This window comes from Ceratotherium simum, chromosome 12, assembly GCF_057802395.1.
Source record: "Ceratotherium simum simum isolate JZ-2026a chromosome 12, ASM5780239v1, whole genome shotgun sequence".
In the NCBI taxonomy this organism is placed as follows: Eukaryota; Metazoa; Chordata; class Mammalia; order Perissodactyla; family Rhinocerotidae; genus Ceratotherium; species Ceratotherium simum.
This window is the reverse complement of record NC_141911.1, coordinates 69,754,814-69,776,423: the sequence shown is the minus strand read 5'-3', so window position 1 is coordinate 69,776,423 and position 21,610 is coordinate 69,754,814. Positions and strand designations below refer to the sequence as shown.

General features: G+C 38.7%; 1 protein-coding gene across 1 annotated transcript in view; it reads right to left on the bottom strand.

Moving 5' to 3' along the window:
* COL25A1 (collagen type XXV alpha 1 chain) overlaps nt 1–21,610 on the bottom strand; it is a 445,780-nt gene that overhangs the window by 189,332 nt on the left and 234,838 nt on the right. Inside the window, exons 3-4 of the mRNA XM_087437749.1 lie at nt 17,381–17,425; nt 15,356–15,363 (exon numbers count right to left, since the gene is read on the bottom strand). Of these exons, the coding sequence (XP_087293875.1) occupies nt 15,356–15,363; nt 17,381–17,425 (53 nt within the window). The remainder of the gene's footprint in view (nt 1–15,355; nt 15,364–17,380; nt 17,426–21,610) is intronic.

Genomic DNA, 21,610 nt, shown 5'->3' with positions numbered 1-21,610 from the left:
TTTCTTAACCACGTAAGTATTTAAAACACAAAAATGTAAAAGTTTATGGCTGATTGAAACCTGAAAGACATCTTTACCTAGACGTTCTTATTTCTTGTAAGAAACTGAAACCTCCATGTGCAGGACCAGAATGCACATGGCTAATTCATCTTGAGCATCACTCAAGAAATACATTGATGTCATTTGTGCCATGATGATGAGAACACAATAAATTGTGAAAAATGTCACTTCTGGAAAATTAGTTGGTTATAGTTCAGCAAGAGATGAATCTTTGTAACAGATGTGACATGATGACTTTGATGAATTGAATTTTTAAAAATATGGAGCATTTTAAAAGCTATTCCCTTGGAAATATATTAATTTAGACAGAACATACTGTATACCATTATTCATTAGTCCATTTGCATCACTGCAGAATAGTGATCTGCGTCCGTGTGACATCTTCCTTCAAATTCCTGTTTAGGCTCCACTTTTAGTTCATTAATTTAAAAAATGAAAACTTGAACTCAGTCTCTGAGGTTCCCAACAACTAAAATTCGATAATTTTTGTATTTTATGCTCTATGAAACTTTCTATGGTTTGAAGTTAAAATCTCAGGAAAAGATTCTTTTTCCAAAAATAATTTTTTTCCTACTTAACAGAAAAGTTTGAGTTACGAGACGTTCTGTTTTTTTTTTTTTCTTGGTGAGGAAGATTAGCCCTGAGCTAACATCTGTTGCCAACCCTACTCTTTTTGCTGAGGAAGATTGGCCTTGGGCTAATATCTGTGCCCATCTTCCTCTACTTTATGTGTGGGATGCCTGTCACAGCATGGCTTGATAAGTGGTGCATAGGTCCGTGCCTGGGATCCAAACCCATGAACCCTGGGCCACCAAAGCGGAGCGTGTGAACTTAACCACTACACCACAGGGCAGGCCTCTATAAGGCATTCTGAATGAAGAGTCAATATCTTGGTCAATTGTTACAGATATACCATTTCCAAATTTGTTAGAAAGAAATTAAAAGCCTGTAAATGCCAAATATTAGAATTTAATAGTCCACTATGGGAATTTTAGTATCCCATAACATATATATTTGGACGCTAGACAAGAAGTTAGTTTTATATAAGTACACATATTCATATTACCGGGCTTCACATGATGCCCTTGATGGATAAAGCCAAACAACATTTAGCTAGTTTGGGTTATAGTTTAAAAATAAGAAGTTTGAAGATTTGTAATTTAGGGTACTATATACCATTCTTGGTATCCTAAGGTATTTGAAAGGCTAGCCAGCACAGAGTGAAACAAGGTGAGAACAAATATGTAAGAAAAGAGGTGTCATTTTCTAAGAGATTTATCATATTGATTTTAGGAGTAAGCCACCTGCCGTAGCTAGCAGCAGCAAGCAAAAGCAGGATGTGGCAAGGAAACATTTCACACCTGAAATGATGCTGACTTCCAGCCCCCAAACAAGAAACATTCTAAGATAAGCCATTCCCTTTGACTGTTATCAAAACTCTTCCCAAAAGAAACACTTACATTGTCCACGGAGTCTAATTTACTGACAATATGAGAAGGGTATTGTAAGTCACTGATAGTACTCAAGCAGGTTACATATTGGTAATCACTACACTTTAGGGCAGTAGATGGAGTTCCTACTACTACAGAGAGATAAGACAGGTCAATTTCCAGTACTAATTTACATGAATGAAAGCTTTCTATTTAATTTACTTTTAATGGAACACAAGCCTAGAAAATGATCCAGGTGCTCTGGTTATTAGAGTCTCTATACAGAACTGGAAGCTCTAGAAATGAATAGGAATGAAGGAAATTGCCTACTCTTTAATGATCCTTTTCATGACAAAACAAAAGCTTTCCCTCCTCACAATGATGAATAGGAGGAGGTTTCCCAATCCAAATTCATTTGCCTTGTGGTTTTGATTAAATCTATGTACATAGGAAACTTCATATTATAGGAAATACATAATTTCTGTAGTGAGATTCTTACAAATTACGGTATTTGATACAAGGTCAAGAAATTTTTCATTTTGTTCAAAATGTTCCAATGATCTGAAATTGCCATCAGTTTGTTTATGCTCTTCAAAGTCTCTCCTCCCAAACTCTATTAAAATCACCAAACTAAAGATAAAATAAGGAACTTTTTTCCCTCTAAACAGGCAGTTAATGTTTATGGGAAAAGAACATTCTTAACAAATAAAACCCAGGGGATCTAGTCAGGCAAAGAATAAATCCTCATTTTTCGCACAACTTTCAAACTGGTAAACAATACAAGAATTCAAAAATAGTTTCTTTTCAACTCAAGTGATATAATGTACAAAGTAAGTTTGTACGTAATGGTAATGCCAGATCAGCTTTCCAGGCATGAAGATTCAATGATTAGAGGCTTAACTTTAATATGCAAAGTAGAGGGTTGGGTAGAAACGGAGGGGGCATCAGGATAAATAACCCACACAACTGGAAGTGGATGTTTCAGTCATTTCCTCTCTGAGGATATAGAGGGCATATTGGATAATGGTCAGACTACCTGAAAGGAAACCACAAGCTGATTATTTCCACTCCAAGGGATGGTTTTTAAAAACCAGTTCTTATTCTTTACCATTGATTAGAAGTCTAAATGAAAGGCTACATATGGTGAAAGATATATACATTCAGCCATCACAAGAGAAGGGCGATAAATTATTCCGGGTGCCTGCGGAGAACTCCCTAATCCACTCTTTCAAATTTCACTCTCACCTGTGAAAGAGCCTGAAACTGTATGCCAATTGGTTGTTAATAATATGCTTTGGAAGGGAGCAAGTTGAAATTGTTCCCAAAACGGCAAATCAAAAGACAAAGTATGTGTGTCTACTACTGTTGAATGAAATTATATATCAGAACAAAAGACCGCGTCTGCAGTACAGGACTGAAGTATGCTTTCATACGTCCTATAAAATCCACGGTCTGGGCAGCACAAAGCTCTGGAGAGCTTATATTTCTACTCCCAGAGGAATAGCCTAACATAGATGTAGCCAACGGAAGCCTCCAGAAGGAAGTTTGTGATAGGAAATTTAAAATAGTTTATAAATTTGTAGTTTCCAGATTGGGTTTCTATTGTGCCTGCCAAACATTCTCCTTCTCTTTCTGTGGGTTAACAACACAAATATGCATTTCATTTGCTTATTAATAGAAGGAAGTGGTGATTCAGCCACTTTGTAAGGACGCCCTAGTTTTCGCATCTCCGCTCTCCTTCCACAGAACACTGGGAAATGTGACAGGTCACAGCCAGCAGGCAGGGAGAGCACAGGCGCTGGGGGCAGGAAGCGCAAGCCCCTTGCCTCTCTGCAGCCCAGGCCGCCTCCCTCGGACCTCCTGACTAGTTCTCACCTCAGTCCCTGGACGGCCCCTGCTGCTCCATCCTGTCCCTGTCCTCAATTCGGATGCTCAACTGGGCAGCAGAAATACTATCACCAAATGCTTTCTTTTTCGTAGTTTCCAAATGCCAGTTTTCCTCAAAAGTGTTTCCTCCTCAAATGTGTCAAGCAAGAGAGACTCTCTTGTGGCCTTTCTCTAAAAAGTTTGCAGGTCTGTATTTATTTGCTACAGAAAGATCGAATATAAGCATTCTAGAGCTTAGTGCTGGCCACATGCTGCTTACAAGCCCTGTGCCCCACGTACGTCACTCCCCTTCTCTTACAGCTGGTGAGGAAAACAGGGCAATACTACCAGCCCTGCCTACTTCACAGGGTCATAGCATCAAGTGATCTACATGAAAGGGCTTTTGATCTCTACCTTCCAATTAAACGTATTGCATAGTTATTAGCCAAGAATGCTTGTTAAGTGAAGGATGTACATTTATACATCACAGCCAAAGTTATAAGGCTATACATATGGAATATGAAAGCTGAATCAAGGAAAGGGATGAAGGAGGAAGGATTTATAGAGAAGGGAAAAGAGAGCAATAAAGGACAAGTGTGAGGGTACACCTGGGCATGTTGGCATGGAGCTGAAGAAGCACAGCTTGAAGAGGTACTTATTTGAGAACATCACTGTGATGGTTAATTACGCGTCCACATGGCTAGCTGACAGTGCCTAGTTGTTTGGTCAAACACTACTCTAGACGTTGCTGTGAAGATACTTTATAGATGTGATTGACATTTACAATCAGTTGACTTTAAGTAAAGTGGATCACCCTCAATAATGTGGGTGGGCTTTGTTCAATCAGTCAAAGGTCTTAAGGGAAAAACTGAGGTTTCCCCAAGAAGAAGCAATTTTGCCTCAAGACTGTAGCATAGAAACACTGTCTCAGTTTCCATCCTGCTGGCCTGCCCTTCAGATTTCAGACTTACCACCCCCACAATCACGTGAGCCAATTCCCTAAAATAAATCTCTCTCTATATAGATATTCCCTTGGTTGTGTTTCTCTGGAGAACCCTGACTGATACAATCACCAAGGCCATTTTTATTGGAAAACACAGTGGATTCTTTTTAGTCTTTACCTTGTTTGCCATTTTGCAGGAGTATGTGCACTCCAACCACACCAGCAGTACAGTATAGAGAGAACATGGCCCCAAGTGAATGACCATTTTTGGTCACAATGAGAAGAGTTTGGTGTCTTTCAAAGTCAATAAACATCTCCACTTAGATATCTTACCAATAACTCAAACTCAAATTGTTCATATAAAACACCCCCTTTTTTGAGTTGCTGCTCCTGCACTGTCCTATTCTATCTTCACTGAAGAATCATCCTTTACTTCTCTGGTTCACTCCTCATATCCATTCTATAAATCCTAGATCTCTTCCCTGGTAACCTTTCTCAGATGAAGCCCATCCTATGCACACCTTTAGCCCAGCCCAGACTTTCTTTGAGTTTCCTCCAGCAGCTATCCTGCAAATCACTCTCAGACCAATCATTCTAAATAGCTTTCATTTATTGCTTACCATCTACCTATAGCTTTTTCTATCAAAATTTAAATTCAAACTGCTAAGTCTGGTGTTCAAGGCTCTCCATGTAGAATCCTGGCCAATGCTTCCCGGATGATCTCTACTGCTTCTATCAGGACTGGCCCCTCCAGAAGTCTTGGCCTCTCCAATCTCATTACCATCTCTCAGGCCACCCCCTTCCTCTTCACTGATCCATTTATTTCCCATCTTCCAAGTCTCAGCTCAAGTTCTAATTTTCCTAGCCCTTCATGTGCTTAATGAAACTTCCTCTTTTTGAACCAGTGCTGTGACTATCTGGCTCATTCATTTGACATTTAAGCATAAAATGACTTGTATTATTAATAAATAGCAAACATAGGTGAAGACTTTTCTCTTCAACCGTATTAAAAGCTGTCTGAGACAGGAACTATATTTTTAAAATAGTTTAAGGAATGAAAGAAGGGAGGGAGGGAGACCCTAAATGGGAGACTTCCCTTTGTGCTCACAGGCTATGAGGTGCAGCTTGGCACCAGGTGTATCTTCCATCCAGATGCTGTACTTCTTATTTCACCTTGTGGGAATAACCAAAAGAGACATTTTAATAAAACGTGCTGTTCTGAGGGTACGCGCGCTTTCCAGTTGTGGTTGATTTGCATTACATCCATTTTACACCCTGGGGAGAGTGGCTGATGGGTATAGGCCACAGTCAGGGAACAAAGCGATGTAAATTAAAGTGCCTGGGGATGCTCTGAACAGCAGCATCGAGGCCTTTTTCATTGGTAAACACAGTGGACATTTTCAGTCTTTACGCTATTTGCCACATTGCAGCATCTGACACGGTTCTCCACTCTCTTCACTTCGAGGCTCTTCCCTTGTGTCTCCCACGGCAGCAGTATACCCTAACTCTCCGCCACCTCTCTACGCACTCCCTCTCAGTCTCCTTTCAGGGCTCCAATGTTTCCACTTATTCTTTTTTTTTTTTTTTTTTTTAAAGATTTTATTTATTTTTATTTTTTCCCCCCAAAGCCCCAGTGGATAGTTGTATGTCGTAGCTGCACATCCTTCTAGTTGCTGTATGTGGGACTCGGCCTCAGGATGAACGGAGAAGTGGTGCCTCGATGCGCACCCGGGATCCGAACCCGGGCCACCAGCATCGCAGCGTGCGCACTTAACCACCAAGCCACAGGGCCGGCCCTCCACTTATTCTTAAACGATAAACTCTTGCGGTGGGGAGGTCTCATCAAGACCTCATGCACGAGCTGAGCAGCCCGATCTGCTCAGTCACTTCCACAACCAGCTCCACTTTTTGATTTTTCCTAAAGCTCTCTCACTCCAGCTCAGACCTCTCCCCTGAGTGGAAGACCAACATGGCCAACTGGCTACTGGATGTTTCCATATGGAAGTACACTATGCATCTAAAACCCAGCAACTCCACATCAGATCTCAGCATCATCCCCTACCCAAACCTGCTCTTCCTTGTTTATTCTCTATCCTGATGGCCTCACTATTATTCTCCAGAGCAAGGCCTGAGAATCACCCCACCTCTCCCTCCTTCCCCCCACCCCCACATCTAGGCACACGTTTCTGCCATTTCTCCCTCATTAACACCACCTGAATCTGTCCTATTCTCTCCATCTCTCCAGGCCATATTATTTCTCACTAAATAAATGCAACAATACCCTAATGACCTTTCTCTTCCTGTTTGTCCTCCTGTTTTTTATCAAGAGTGATCTCCCTCAAATGTTAGTCTGACCATGCCACCCCCTGCTTAAATCTGTCAACCTCTGCATACTGTTAGGATAATTACTTAGTGTGGCATGCAAGGTCCTTCACAGCCTCATCCTGCTCCTAACCTCTGCTCTATTTATTTCCTAATCTCTTGAACTTTACATTTCATTTAATATGCACTTCCCCAAATGCCATTCTTTCTTGTGCCTCAAAGGCTTTGAAAATGCTAGCCTCCCTGAAAACATTGTACTACTTAGATTTTTCACTTAGACAACTCCTTGACTTATCTCAGACCCAGAGGCATCCTTGATCCCCTCCCCACCCAAATCTGGACTATTTACCCTTCTCTGGTTCTCCCATTGTACCTTAACATACCCTGAGCATACTTCTTCTCACATCATATTGCTATGTTTTTGTTTTGTTTTGTTCCCACTAGACTCTAGGGTCCTTGAAGATGTGGCTATGTCTTATTTGCAATTTTATCCCCATCATATATAGCAGAGGGCATGGCACATATTAGGCATTCAGGGAGTTTGAGGGATGAATCAGTGAGTGAATGGGCACTGTATTTTAAATAAATGTACGAGCTAATTATTAATAATCCTCTAAAGTCTCTCCTGCCTCTATATCCTATGATTCCATCCTTTATTCATTTCCTTGGCCATACAGAAATATTTTCTAATAAAAAATTCTGCAGAAATAAAAGCTAGAGGGGCCGGCCCCATGGCTTAGCGGTTAAGTGCGCACGCTCCACTACTGGCAGCCCGGGTTCGGATCCTGGGCGCGCACTGACACCCCGCTCGTCCAGCCATGCTGAGGTGGCATCCCACATACAGCAACTAGAAGGATGTGCAACTATGACATATAACTATCTACTGGGGCTTTGGGGAGAAAAAGAGAAAAAAAAGGAGGAGGATTGGCAATAGATGTTAGCTCAGGGCTGGTCTTCCTCAGCAAAAAGAGGAGGATTGGCATGGATGTTAGCTCAGGGCTGATCTTCCTCAAAAAAAAAAAAAAAAAAAAAGCTAGAGATGTACATGTGTATTTTTGAGACTCAAAATATTAGCAAGTAAGAAAACAAGGAAAAGTTTTATTTTATTTAACTCTAAGCAAATCTTAAGAAAGCATGAGGACTTGTGAAAATAAAAAGGTATTAAAAATATCATTCATAATGATTTTAAAAAACCCATAAGAACATGTAGGTAACACAAGACATTTTAGATTCCATGGCTTGATGTCTTTTTAATTCCACCAAAGCAGAACTAAAGTTCATTTACTAACTAAAGGAGGAAATTCTTTCTATACTATAGTCCAGGACCCAATTCAGATAAAACAGGTCACTTGGCTGACCTAGGTAGGCCAACTTCATGGTGTCCACATAATCACAAATTAAGCAGGAGACACTCTTTATATGAGAGAAAACCATAGCACTAAGGAGCTAGTTTGGAAGAATGTGGACACTGAGGCCTTCTCTGCAATCACAGGCTGCCAAAGATTGTTGACTGCTCAGCCGCCTATAAGGCAACAATAATCTACCCTTAAATCACTCGTTCGACCTTGTTCAAAATAGTAACATTCAAAATGTGTCCAAGGGGCCAGCCCGGTGGTGTAATGGTTAAGTTCGTGTGCTCTGCTTTGGTGGCCCAGGGTTTGCATGTTTGGATCCTGGGCACGGACCTACTCACCACTCATCAAGCCATGCTGAGGTGGCATCCCACGTAGAAGAGCTACAACTCTACAATTATGATACACAACTACGTACTGGGGCTTTGGGGAGAAAAAAGAAAAAAGAGGAGAATTGGCAACAGATGTTAGAGGGGCCAATCTTCCTCAAAAAAAAAAAAATTGTGTCCAAATTGCTTTCTAACAGCACTTTATTTTAGAGTGGCTTTCTTGGCTAGTTATTACCTCACAAATCCACAGAAGTCATATAATTACTCCCTAATTTGTCCCATTAGACATTTATAGGTCTGCATAGGTAGCCAGCCTCAGGAATTCAGCAACGTGACTCAGTTTTGGCCACAAGAAAGTCAAGCAGGAAGGAGTGACATGACACCCCATCTGTTTGTAGACTGGATACTTGAGAGGTCTGCAGGGGTCCCATCATCGGCAACCAAGAGCAAAGACCTGAACACTGAGAGGCTCTCTTTGTTATGAAAAGAAACACTCTTCTAGCTCTCTCCTGTTTCATCTACCAAGCATCTCTGGGGGAGAGAGGATTCATCCCTGAACTCCCCCTTGTTTGTGTCAATCATCTGTTTCCCACCATGAGAATGGCAGGTGCTCACTTTTCAAACCTCATAAAAGTCGCTCTAAAAGTGTTAGTCATTTTTTCGAAGTATTACTAAAAATTAAACTTTCACCTGAAACAATTGGGAATATGAAATGAGATAGATAACCAGAATTGTTCCTAGCTGAGAAGGTCACCCTGGACCCAAAATTGATACAGATACAAGGCAATAAAGTTGCTCAGGAGCAGGAAAAACAGGAAGGAGAAGAAAGAGAAGGCCATACAGTGTGTATTGGTGCTTAAATGTTCTGTAAGTGCTTAAAGATCAAAAGCCCTCATTATCGATGAGGTTACAAAGTAACCTGGGGGGCCTGGGGCTCCTGGCCTGGCATTAATACCCCGGTCTTCTTACAAACCACTCCCAACTTTTACGTTGTTCTTTAAAAATAAAAACAAGAAACTCTTCCTTTTTATTTCTTTTTTTGTTCAAGGATTCTAGCGATAATAGTTTTGATGAATGTTTTTCTTCTCTAAAAGGTTACAATAAGACAGCGGTCACATTATTACCCAAGTGACATGGCTATGCACATCTCTCTGGGGATTTCTGGTTCTTTCTATTTCTTAAGGAATTATTTCCAGACAGGGCACCAGAGACTGGCTGTACACCAAATCTGTTTCCCTTGTCTTCTGAGCCCACAGACACATTTCTCTGCCTCCTTTGCAGGTAGGCGTGAATATGTGACTTGACTCTTGCCAAAGAAATGTGGTCAAAAGTGACACAAACTATAAAATCCTGTACTTTTAGTGCTGGCCAAAAAAATCCTCCTCTCTGACCTTCCACTCTCTTTCCTTATTTATCTTACCTGACGGCTGTGTATCTATGCCCAGGGCAACCTCAGGATGCACACAGGAAAGATGGCAGAGTCTCCACTAGTCTGTGTCCCTGAAAGAAGCACTGCCCCACACATGTATAAGAGAGAAACTTCTGCTGTGTAAGCCACTCAAGTCTCACAGCTTGTCTGTTATAACTGCTAAGGTCATTCTAAAACAGATGGTATCCAGAAATAGACCACAAGAAAAAACAATGTTGCAAAGAAAAATATTGTCAATATCTTTGTATGTCTATTTCCTTCTCCTCTTCCTTCTTTTTTTTCTTTTTTGCTTTAACACTCTTATTTCTATCAATTTATGGGGGCCTTTGCCCGTTATCTTTGCCCCTTCAAGAATTCCAAAGTTCTGCTTAACCTGGCACTAAATCTATGTAAACAATATCAGAGGAAGTGTTGAAACAAATTGCCACTGAACACAGTTGCCTCAAATATGGCAGCTTGAAGCACTCAAAACAGAAGACATGAAAGACACTGGGGAATCTAGTGTAAGAATTATAGTTACACATATTCTTTTTTCTATCTTTTGTTCCAGGAGACAAACCTGTGTGCAGGGTCCCAGAATGAAATACCCATCTGTGACAGCCTATGGTCATTCCATTATAACTCTGTCCTCAAACCGCCTTTAAACATGAATTAATTCTCCAGGTTTGCTTTGTGTGTGTCTTTGGTTTGTTATAGTGACTACATCTGAATTGATCTAGCTGTCCTGGTATTTTGTAGCGATACTGCTTTCTATAAGATAAATGGTTAGCTCCCTCCATCAACAATAACACCCTATTATTATAGAAAAATAACAGTCACTACACATGCAAAAGCACACTTTTTGAGCCCAAATAGAAATCAAAATATTTTAATAATTAAGCAGGAATATAACAAAGAAGCAATTAAAGGAACATTTGCTGAAATACTCAATGACAATTTGATATTCAGTTTTCTCGACTCAAAAGCCAAAGCTCATATCTCCACACAGTTTACTTCTGTTAGACGGGAACTAGATGATTTATAAGTTTGTTTTGAGTAACTGGTAGTATGAAAGAGCACATACGAGATGGAAGATCTACAGACAACTAAGAAAAGCTTAAAAGAATCATAGAGAAAAGAGGGTAGCATAAGACACAACAAAGAAGGTAGTTGCAAAGAAGATGGTAACACTTACACCTTACTTGCCTGAAAAACATCTTGTAGAAATATGGGGGGGAAATGGGCTTTGAAGAAGGATATACCTGGGTTCAAATTCTGGTTCTGCCTCCTACTAAATGTGAGTGCTTGGACAAATTACTTGACCTGCCGAAACCTCAGTTTCCTCCTCTGTAAAATGGGTATAATGAATGTCTAGATCACAGGGCTGGTATGAGAATTGGTATGTAAAGTGACAGGTAGTTACTATAAATTGTAGTTATTAGTCTATCTGGAAAAGATTTACTATTGACTTAAAAGTCATGTTGTTTTTTCAATATGAAGTAAAGATAGAATTTCTCATCTAAAAGTTCTACAGAGACTTCTTTTCCTAATTCATCTACCACATTGGCAGAAATTGCATGTAAGCTGTACTTGGCTAAGTCTGCTCCATTCATCTGTCAACAAGATTCTGGCCTTCAGATGGAGTTGACAATCGTTGAAGGTGAATGGAACAGAACAGGCTGCCCAACAGCATCGTATTTCACACTTCAGAGGGTCCTACGCTCCCAACAATAACATCATCTCTCTGTCAGTCAAGCACAATTATGGGGCTTGATAGACTGAGACAAACAAAAAAGCAAGTTAAAGCAGGTCTCTGGACGCCTTTCCGGCTACGGTTGTATGACTTGTTTGATTCTGTTTCCTGTGAACATTAGAATGGCACCTCCTTTGCGGACAAAAGGACAGAGAAACCTCGTCCCCCATTGACTCTGTAAAGGTCAAAACTAGTGCAAAATTTGCTACATTTGAAAACCCTGAAGTCGTTCTGTAAATTTTGATCATACTCTTTGCTTCTTATTGAAACACAAATGTATTTTTAAGATATCCAAAATAGAAGGTACAATTTCATGCCATCTGGAATCAGGTAACAGAATGGTCAGACAAATCATTCTAGCAAACACATCTGTGATATCTGAGTTAGGCGCTCAAAGCACTTGCCTAGATTCCTTTAGAGCAGTGTTTTAATACATGTTACCTTTATGAGAAAGAAAATAGGAAAAAGCACCTGATATTCACATAAAAATAAATTACATACATTATCATAAAATTGCTCCACTGCAGCCTTTTATAGTGGAGACTCCTATGGTAGCAATATCTTTTTCTCAAAATAGATAAGGCTGAGTAGTAAGCTGAACAGATTCCTAAAGAGTAGATTGACGTGTGAGATCTAATTCAAGCTGTATTTCAAGTTTTAAATTATAAATGATTTCAATATGCAAGATACAGAAACTGACACAAGAAACACCTTAGCCACACATAATTCTAGTGTGATATATACAAGGTTTCCAAAAAATATCAAATGAAGATGTAGGGCCCAGCCCCATGGCCGTTGAGTGTGTGCGCTCCGCTGCTGGTGGCCCTGGGGTTCGGATCCTGGGCGTGCACCAACACACCGCTTCTCCAGCCATGCTGAGGCCGTGTCCCACATACAGCAACTAGAAGGATGTGCAACTATGACATACAACTATCTACTGGGGCTTTGGGGAGAAAAAGGAGGAGGATTGGCAATAGATGTTAGCTCAGGGCCGGTCTTCCTCAGCAAAAAGAGGAGGACTGGCACGGATGTTAGCTCAGGGCTGATCTTCCTCAAAGAAAAAAAAAAATCAAGATGTAAATGTAAGGTTGCTAAATTAAATTTTATCATTAAGTTTTTTTTTTTAACCTTACTTGAGAGTAGTACTTTGGGAAAGCAATGAAAAAAGGTGACTCCCAGTGACAAAAGAGATCTGCCATTGTCCCTCAGGCCAGTCAAGCTTTCGTTTGTTTGCTTGTTTTAATGAGAGCTCTAGTGTTGCCTTTGGCACTACTGACCACACTTCACAACAAAGTGAGAGTGAATGCCAAGAAAACACACATCAGGACACCAGGTTACACATCACAATCTCTCCGTCCACGTGAAGCCACAGAACCACAGAAGCTCACGGCTAGAAGGCGGTTCCAGGGGTTTACCTGACACAGGTTCTGTGTCACGGATTGCTCACCAGAAGCAAGACAATTTAAGTGCTCAGACGACCACTGTGCTTCGCATTTCATTTACAGAATGGAGGCAAGGACAATTGAGAAAATGGCAGCATAAGCTTTGATACTTTATCCAATTTCTTATTTGTGGAGAGAGGTAAATAATTTAAAACAAAACACACAAAATTAGGGAAATGAAATTTCTCTAAAAATAAAATTACGGTAACTTTCAGATTTCAGTTCATCAAAAAGAAGTGGAAGAAAAAAATACACATAAAATTAAACGATGCTAAAAACAGCAAGAGTATGGTCACTACAAGTTATAATTGTCAATAATTGGATATTGCATCTCAATAAATATATCATTGATAAACCTATTTAATCATGATCTTGCCACTGTTCATTAACTTTTATTCAGATGCAAGAAATATGATGGTAATATTCTATAAAGCCACTTACTCTAAAGCAAAATTTGTTGAAAGGCAAATAATTCTTGAAAATCATATATAGGGGTTTAGAAATTGGAGGCTCAAGAGGATTTCATTATAAGATATTTCACCCATGATATAGGGTCCCAACTACTATGATAAGACTCCACTGTATTAGTGAAAATAGCCTAATCAATATATATTTTTTTCTCTTTTTCACAATCAGTGGTTTTCTATCTTACCAAATGCGAGTGACTTGAATTATCTTTTAGTCAGCATGAAAACTCATGATGATACTTTATTTCTTGGATTAATGCAGTTTGCTAAACACATAACTTTCTAAAAATGCAGTTGAGATGGGCAGTATTAACACTTGTTTTATAAATTAGCCACTTAAATTTTTTGGTCATGCTTTTATTGTATGTAATTATTTATATCAAGGAATACGATTTGACCTATGGCCTGCCTAACCTGTGTGACAATGAGACATGTTATCACACGCTTATAATTCATAAGCAATAGGGATAATTGGTGAGCGGAAAGGGTTTAAAATCAGACATTATCAATGAATTCCAACTTTGCAAACCCTCTCTAATGGTGCAACCATTGACAATTAACCTCCATGAGCCTTAGTTTCCTCACTAAACAATGGGAATGGTAACATCAGAGGACTGTGTGAGACAAATGAAAGTATGTCTGTAAAGTGCCTACAATATGGCCTGCCATATACTAGGGGTTTAAAACATGTTAGTTCTCTTTTCTTTTTACATAAGTATGTAGGGAACCTGGACTAACAGATGACCCCAAGAAAGCAAGAGCTACACGGCTGCCTAAATTTGTGAAGGACCAAAGAGGAAACACTAGAATCCTGAATGTCACCATAAAGAAGAAATGAGATTTAACGACCTCTTGGCGTGCCTAATACTTACACAAAAAGAAGCCTTGAACACTCTATTCAGATCTCCAGAGTTGCCTCTGGGTAGTAGTGGTTTGTTTCTAGTTTTAAAGACAGAGGCTTAAATATGAAGCCAAAAAATAAGTCTCCTAGACCTGGGGCATGCCATCTGCCTAGCATTAAGCAAGAGCTGAAAGTCAGTTACAGAAGCAAAGTCATTTCTAACATGATTTATGTTGCATCCTTGAACATGGCAGGAAGACTGCAAAAGATATTTGGAAGCCAATGCTTCCTCCGAATAAAGTAAACGAGTATATGCTAAGCCTGTCTCCCCGGACCATGCTGGCCTGTTAGATAAGTTGCCAATGTGGAGTCTGTGAATCTTGGAGCAAACTGGTCATTTGGGATGAGGAAATATCTCAAGGCCAATGATCGCTGCTACCGTAAATGTACGGTGCACAATACAAACACTGGGGTCAGACAGCAGATATCCAGGATATTACTCAAAAACACATCTAGCTCAAAGCTGACAAGATAATCTGTTCCTGTGAGTGCAAAGCACACTGGAATGCTGCAGCTATGACCCACTCAAGGAAAGGAAAAAGCAAGGGCATCTCTCCAGGGGCTCCATCTCAGGCTCTTCATGCAGGCAAAGCTCCAACAGACTTCAAAGGAGTGTAGCCTAAGGAGCGAGGACTGGACCAAGCCCATGGAGGGGTATCACTTCCACGATCATATTGCCATCTACATTTGGTGGACTGGCAAATGCAAATATTTCAGATACAAGTTTAAACAGATGAAAAAAGAAGTGTGAAATAGCTTGGAGATCTGCTTGCAAAAGAAACCTCAGAATTCCAGGAGAATCATTTAATACCAGGAGCTTCGTAAGTTATTCCAAAAGACCCAAGAGAGTAATTAGTGTGTGATCGTATTAAAAATAAAAATTTTTTTAATTGACACATACTGCACTCCAACATATCCAAAACAGTATACTTAAAAAATAATTTCCCAAAGTTAAGTATTCTTAAAAGGTCAGTAACATTTTTCTAATTGGAATATAGACTATATTTTGATGTTTTAACAAAGTTTTAACATACGTGATCCTGATTAATGTAGAAGAGCCAAAATGCAGCAAATATACTTACAGGAGGACCTATGGCGGGGGGTGGAGAGAGTAAGAAAAAGAGAGAGACAAATTAGTGAATACGCAAAATATTGAGATTAAATGAAAGATTAAAGCATTGTCATAATCATCAACACAATACAAGAGACATAGAAGTCATTTAGAATTCAGTGATTCTTAATCTTTTTTTAGGTCATGGACCCTTTGAGACTATATCAGAAAAATGCATTTACATTTATCTGCACACAAAATTTTACGTGAAATTTCAAAGACTATCCAGATTCCTCGAGGCCTGTTTATGGATTACTGAGAGGTGCATATACCTTAAGCAAAGACTGTCTGATTTATATACCTCAAAGTTTAGATAAAATGTGAATCAGGAGAATCTTTGGTCGCTTATGATAGACCAGTTATAGAGAATTGATACACAACATCCTTAAGTTTGGTAAAATGGCTAAATCAGAAATGTATCCATTGTTTGTTCTAAGAATGTTTTTCATTCAGTAGTATTGTCAATATATAAAAGACTACGTCCTGATGTTTATATGTTTCTTTAAAACTATGTATTCTCATCAAAACACAGGCAAAGTCTAAGAAAATTTCAATACTTTACACACCATATGCTTAATTAAAACACCAATTCTAAGGAGCCAGGAAATTGGGAATTGACTTTCATATTTTCTGTAAGACTTTACACAAAGACAAAATTTTCACTGTTTTTTTCAATCCTCTTTCTTTTGACACAAAGAACAATTCAGTGATTATTTGACTCTACCAATAGTTTATCATTTTTTTCCTCAAAACAAGTTTTTAAAGCATCCTCATAATATAAAACTCTGCACCTAGTGAAGGGATATCTAAACAAGTTTCCATTACTTAGACTCAATGAGGATTAAAGACAACTTTTGAGAATACTCTTAAAGGAATTAAGCAGGTACGCAGCCTAAATTATTGAATTTTCATAAACCCTTTTAACTTTGACATCTTTTTTCCAAAAGGAAGAGGAAATAAGACCCAAAACATCAATCTGCTGCCTGCTCTTTATGATAGGTTAGTATTTCCACTGTTTCAACACTTAGTAATCGGTTGTGTTTAATACTGATAAATACTTATAGAAAATATTGGAAAATAACATTTCTTAGCACATTAGAATCAAACCTTAAACTACCTTCCTCTCATCTTGCAAGGAAGAATTGATGGCCTGATAAGACTTCTCATGGTATATATTTTTGGAGTCTTAGACTTTATAAAAGAAATAAAACAGTAAGTAAACTCACTCATTTGGATATCTTGGTTTCAAAAAAATTTTTATTTGACTTTTCTGCTTCACTTTGCATGTAAGTATTTGGCCTGAAAGCACAGACTCACTGAAGTTGGCGTCAGAACAATTGGTTGTGTTTCAAGTTCTGCTCATAAAAAACTGCACGGCCTTGGCCGAATCACCTGCCTGCTCTGGGCCTCCGTTTCCTCAACCACAAAATGAAAATGCTGGATTGATTACCAAGGCGGCTGTCATCACTAAAATTCTACAGTTATACAAGAGGAATAAAAATTCTCAAATTTTGAAAAGAATGAGAGTAAAAGCATGACAAAATTGTACCAGTTGGATAAAATAACAATAAAGCTTTCCAAGACATGTGCCCCAGTGTCCCCAGGCAGATGTTTTCAGAGAGAAACCACGTTCACTGACCACCTCCAGAGATGGAGGCGGGGAGGATGCTGCCACACTGTGCGCAGCTGAGAAACCCTCCGATGTACACAGAAAGAACAGACTGAATTTGATACAGTCAATAAGCCAAACCTGGGTGCCCGTGGTTACGAAACAAATAATGTTATAAAATTAATAATATTTTGTAAACTTCTCCTTACTACAGTTTGATAGAAATAAGCAGAAGATAACATTCTAGGTCTGGCAGAAAAGATTTACACACACACAAGCGCACATGCGCAACCTCTAACAAGACAGTGTAATCATTAATTAGGAGGAACAGATGCAGGGACCTAACCAGAACGTGAATGACATAGAGCAGCTGAAAGAGAGACTTACCAGATTCTCCTCTTCGGCCCCTCTTACCTCGTTTCCCCGGAGGGCCTGAAACACAAAGAATAATTTTTTGAGTGTGATTTAACTTTTTTTTTCCTGGTTCCAAAATGGCTAGTAAATAATTTCTATATATTTTATCACTGTTTTTAACTAACAACTTGAAGAAAGGGAGCAGATATTTGTAAAGGCCAGCACTGTCTTTGGTATTTCAGCATGACTCTTAAGCTTCATTTAATTATAAAAGCTACACTAGATTGCTAATCATCTAGTGTTACTTAGGAACACTAAAGATTCAGAATTTTTATTCATCCTGCCTAGATATCATCAATAAAGAAAGGCTTGCTAAGCAAACTGGTGGTGTTGAGATTTCAGGTTTCTTAGGAAAATTTCTTTTCTGAAGGTTTCAGTATACTAACAATTAAAATTTCTAAGTACAAATGACTATAGTTTCTCTTCAGTCAGGTCCATCACGATTCTCTTGAAAATATTTAGTGGGCAGTTAATTAAATGTATATATTAGTAATGGAAATAATACTTACAAATTTTTCTATTTTATTAAATGTGAATATACACATATTGGAATTTCTCTAATTGAGAACCAGCTGAGTTAAAATCACACCCTTTTAACTGGAAAGTGTTTAGGTAGTAACTATATGCCTCATTTTTCTAAGGGGCTAGCTCGTTATTGTCGTTCAATAAATATTTAGTCTTTATGATGATCCCACTTTAAAATTGGAGGAAAAACTTCTGTTTTTTTCAGTGAGTTGCCTATAAAGACCACCAAGCTGGTATGTATCAGACTTAGCACAAGATTCTAGACATTCATGGCTTTCAAGCCATTATTCTCAACTATATAATTTCTGCCCTCATTTCCTTGGGTAGGAATAGCTCCCACTGAATTATGGTTCAGGCAAATAGAAGAGAATAATTAGCCCACAATGAGAATTGAGGTCTTAAAATATTTGCTGGAAGAAAGAGGCCAAGGAAAACACAGAACTGCCTGGTTTTAAAGAATGAGCTGCTAAGTTGGACTGATGACTTCCGAACTCTAGAAAATTCAGGACACAAGCAGTACAGGCCTTAGCATCCAGCTGACTCTCAATGAGGCCCTGAGCTACTGACTTCCACATGGAAACCCTATCGTGAGAAACAAAAACATCGGTGAGCCAGTTAGTTTCCCCTCAAGCCCATACACAGAACAAGTTTGGCCATCTGTGTTTTGTAACAGGTTAAAAACAACCAAACAATAAAACTAGTTGAAAATATTAGGAGAAGCAGCTTTACAGCAGAATCCAAAATGGTCATTAGAAATTTTAGGTTTCTTTCTGTATTCTGGAATAAAGAGAAGTTTTAATCATACTCAAGGTATGCTTGCCAGATTGAGAACAGAAGGAGAATCAAATAAATAGGTAAATAAACCCAATGGGACATAATAGGTATGAAAAATATACATTTATACACACACTCAAACACACACATACACAGATATATATTGACATATTCTGATATATACAATGTCCTTAAGATTAGGAGTCAGATTTTTTTCTATTACAAAATCACATAAACTAGGAAGTATTTAGCAACTACTACAACTTATGATGTCTCTCAGTCTGCACAGTAGGGGTTATAGGTCACATATAAGACGTATACCTGCCCTGTAAAGGCAAAGAAGTTGAAAAGATTAAAAGATTACACATGAAAAATTGTTAGTAGCATGTTGTGAAGATGTACAACGAGTTTATGCTCTGATTTGTTCCTTCTACTCAAAACACATGGTCAATTATAAAAATGGAAAAGGTTTTTAGATGAATTTGTATTCAAAAAAGAAATGGGCACGTCCACAGGCCAGAAATGGACCAGAATGCAAAGTGGAGAACAGGGATAAAACCATGAGCCTGCTGGGTTCCAGTTCTAGAAGTAGGAATGGTGGCTGCAAGTACTATCCCTGGAGAACAAATACTCAAAAGTTCCCTAATCAGAGCCAGACTCACTTCTTCAAGCCAGCGGCTTGGAAGTGCTGAAGACCTGGGTCTCTGTCTTAAAGATTGAAGAATATAGACATGATCTCTCAATCAGAAAAGGAAGTATGCTTCTGCTGGTTTGATGCCTAACTCTACGGTACCTCCAACACAACTCAGGGACAGGAGTCCTAAAATGCCACTTTAAGACCAGTCTGGTCTGGAAGGCTGGGAGGTCAGGTAAAGACAAACACAGAATGGTAAGGTAAGAAAGGGTAAGCACAGAGGAAAGAAAGGCTGACACACACACAGAGAAAACTACACTAAAAATAATAATAATAATAAATACCTCATACTCATAATGAGTATACAAATCAAAATTCTAAATCACATGAAGAAATCTAATGCTAAGAAAGGCAGCACTCAACAAGAGGATCATGAATTCTTTCCAGGTATTATTTTTAAGAAATCCTCAGACACAGGTCAGTATATTAATCATGCTTTAAGAGATAAATGAAGATGTAACAGCCAGTAAAGAGCGAGGGATTTTAAATGTAAATTGGGGAAAAAAAGAACAAATGGATTTGAAAGATAACTCAAGAAATCTTGAAAACGAAAAATATAGTCATTGAAATCTTTTAAAAATATAAATCAATTAAATGCTAGCCTAGATATGGCTGAAGAGAAAATTGACATGAAAGATGCAAAATGCTGCCCAGAGAGACAGATCCAATCTCTCTCTCTCTCTCTCTCTCTCTATTTATCTATCATAGTCTGAATATTAATGTGCTCCCAAAATTCACATGTTGAAATTCTAAGCCCCAAGGATGATAGTATTAGGAGGGGGGGCCTTTGAGAGGTGCTTAAGTCATGAGGCTGGAACCCTCATGAATAGGATTTGCACTCTTATAAAAGAGACCCCAAAGAGCTCCCTAGCCCCTTCCACCGTGTGAGGACACAGTGAGAAGGCACCAGCTATGACCCAGGAAGAGGGCCCTCACCAGACGGTGACTGTGCTGGTGCCTTAGACTTCCCAGCCTCCAGAACTGTGAGAAATAAATTTCTGTTGTTTATAAGCCACTCAATCTGTGGTATTTTGTTAGAGCAGCCCGAACAGACCAAGATGCTATCTATCTATCTATCTATCTATCTATCTATCTACCTATCTATCTATCTATCTATGTTAAGAAGCTAAATTTTACTTTCAATAAGAGAATCCAAAAGAAATGATAGAGAGGGCTTTGTTTAACAGATAAAAGATGAGAATTTTCCAGAATTGAATACAGCAGTCCTAAGATTGAACTCATACTCCAAGTGACAAGTAAAAATAAATCACACACAAATTTAGGAATATTCAAGGATAAAGAGAAAATGTTAGGAACGACCAGGGGAAAATTACAGCTGAAGTTAGTTTGACTGACTGCTGTCTCATCCAGGACAAAGGTGCCAGAACGGCCCAGTCTGATTTTTATGACAATCTTAGAAGCCTATAATTATTATTTGTTTATTGGAATTAGTTTTTCATTTTCCTTCTGAAGAATGTTCCTTTTAAACAGTAGAATTTATCAAATAAAAACAATGTGTTTAAAAATAGTTTGAAATAAACAATTTTTAAAAGATAGATTATTAAAAAATCATCAAAGAAACCATGACATCTTTTGAAGAAATCAAGAAACAAAAGTTAGAATATTTCTGAACATGTCTGCCTTGAATATTCACTCAGAAGACTTAAAGAAATGAATCAAATGCTGTGGGAAATCTGGTTGTTATATTGAGAATTGAGAAGGAATAGAATCTAAGAAAACTGAAAAGATATTTGGTAAGACAGCTATCTATTGAATATGACAAGGTTTTACAAAGAATTTCATAATATTTGAGAGAGAAAATGAAGCCAAACTAAGTTATGAGAAGATGGGAATCTAAACTGTTGGATTTACAAAGAAAATGCTAGATTTGAGAAGAGCATGTTATAATTACTATAGGAAACAGAAGACTGGAGTGAGCATTATATTGAGCTTAGTAAACTAATATATTATACAAAACTCTCAGAAAGACTTAAATAAAGATATTTCTTACAAAGAGAATAAAGAGAAGTTTTGAAGACGTCTACTGTGCAGACGAGACAACTTGATATTGCTTCTGAATTTAACGGCAAAAATAATAAAAAATGGGGGGCCAGCCCAGTGGTGCAAGCAGTTAAGTGTGTGCGCTCCGCTGCGGCGGCCCGGGGTTCGCCGGTTCGGATCCCGGGCGCGCACCAACACACGGCTTGGCA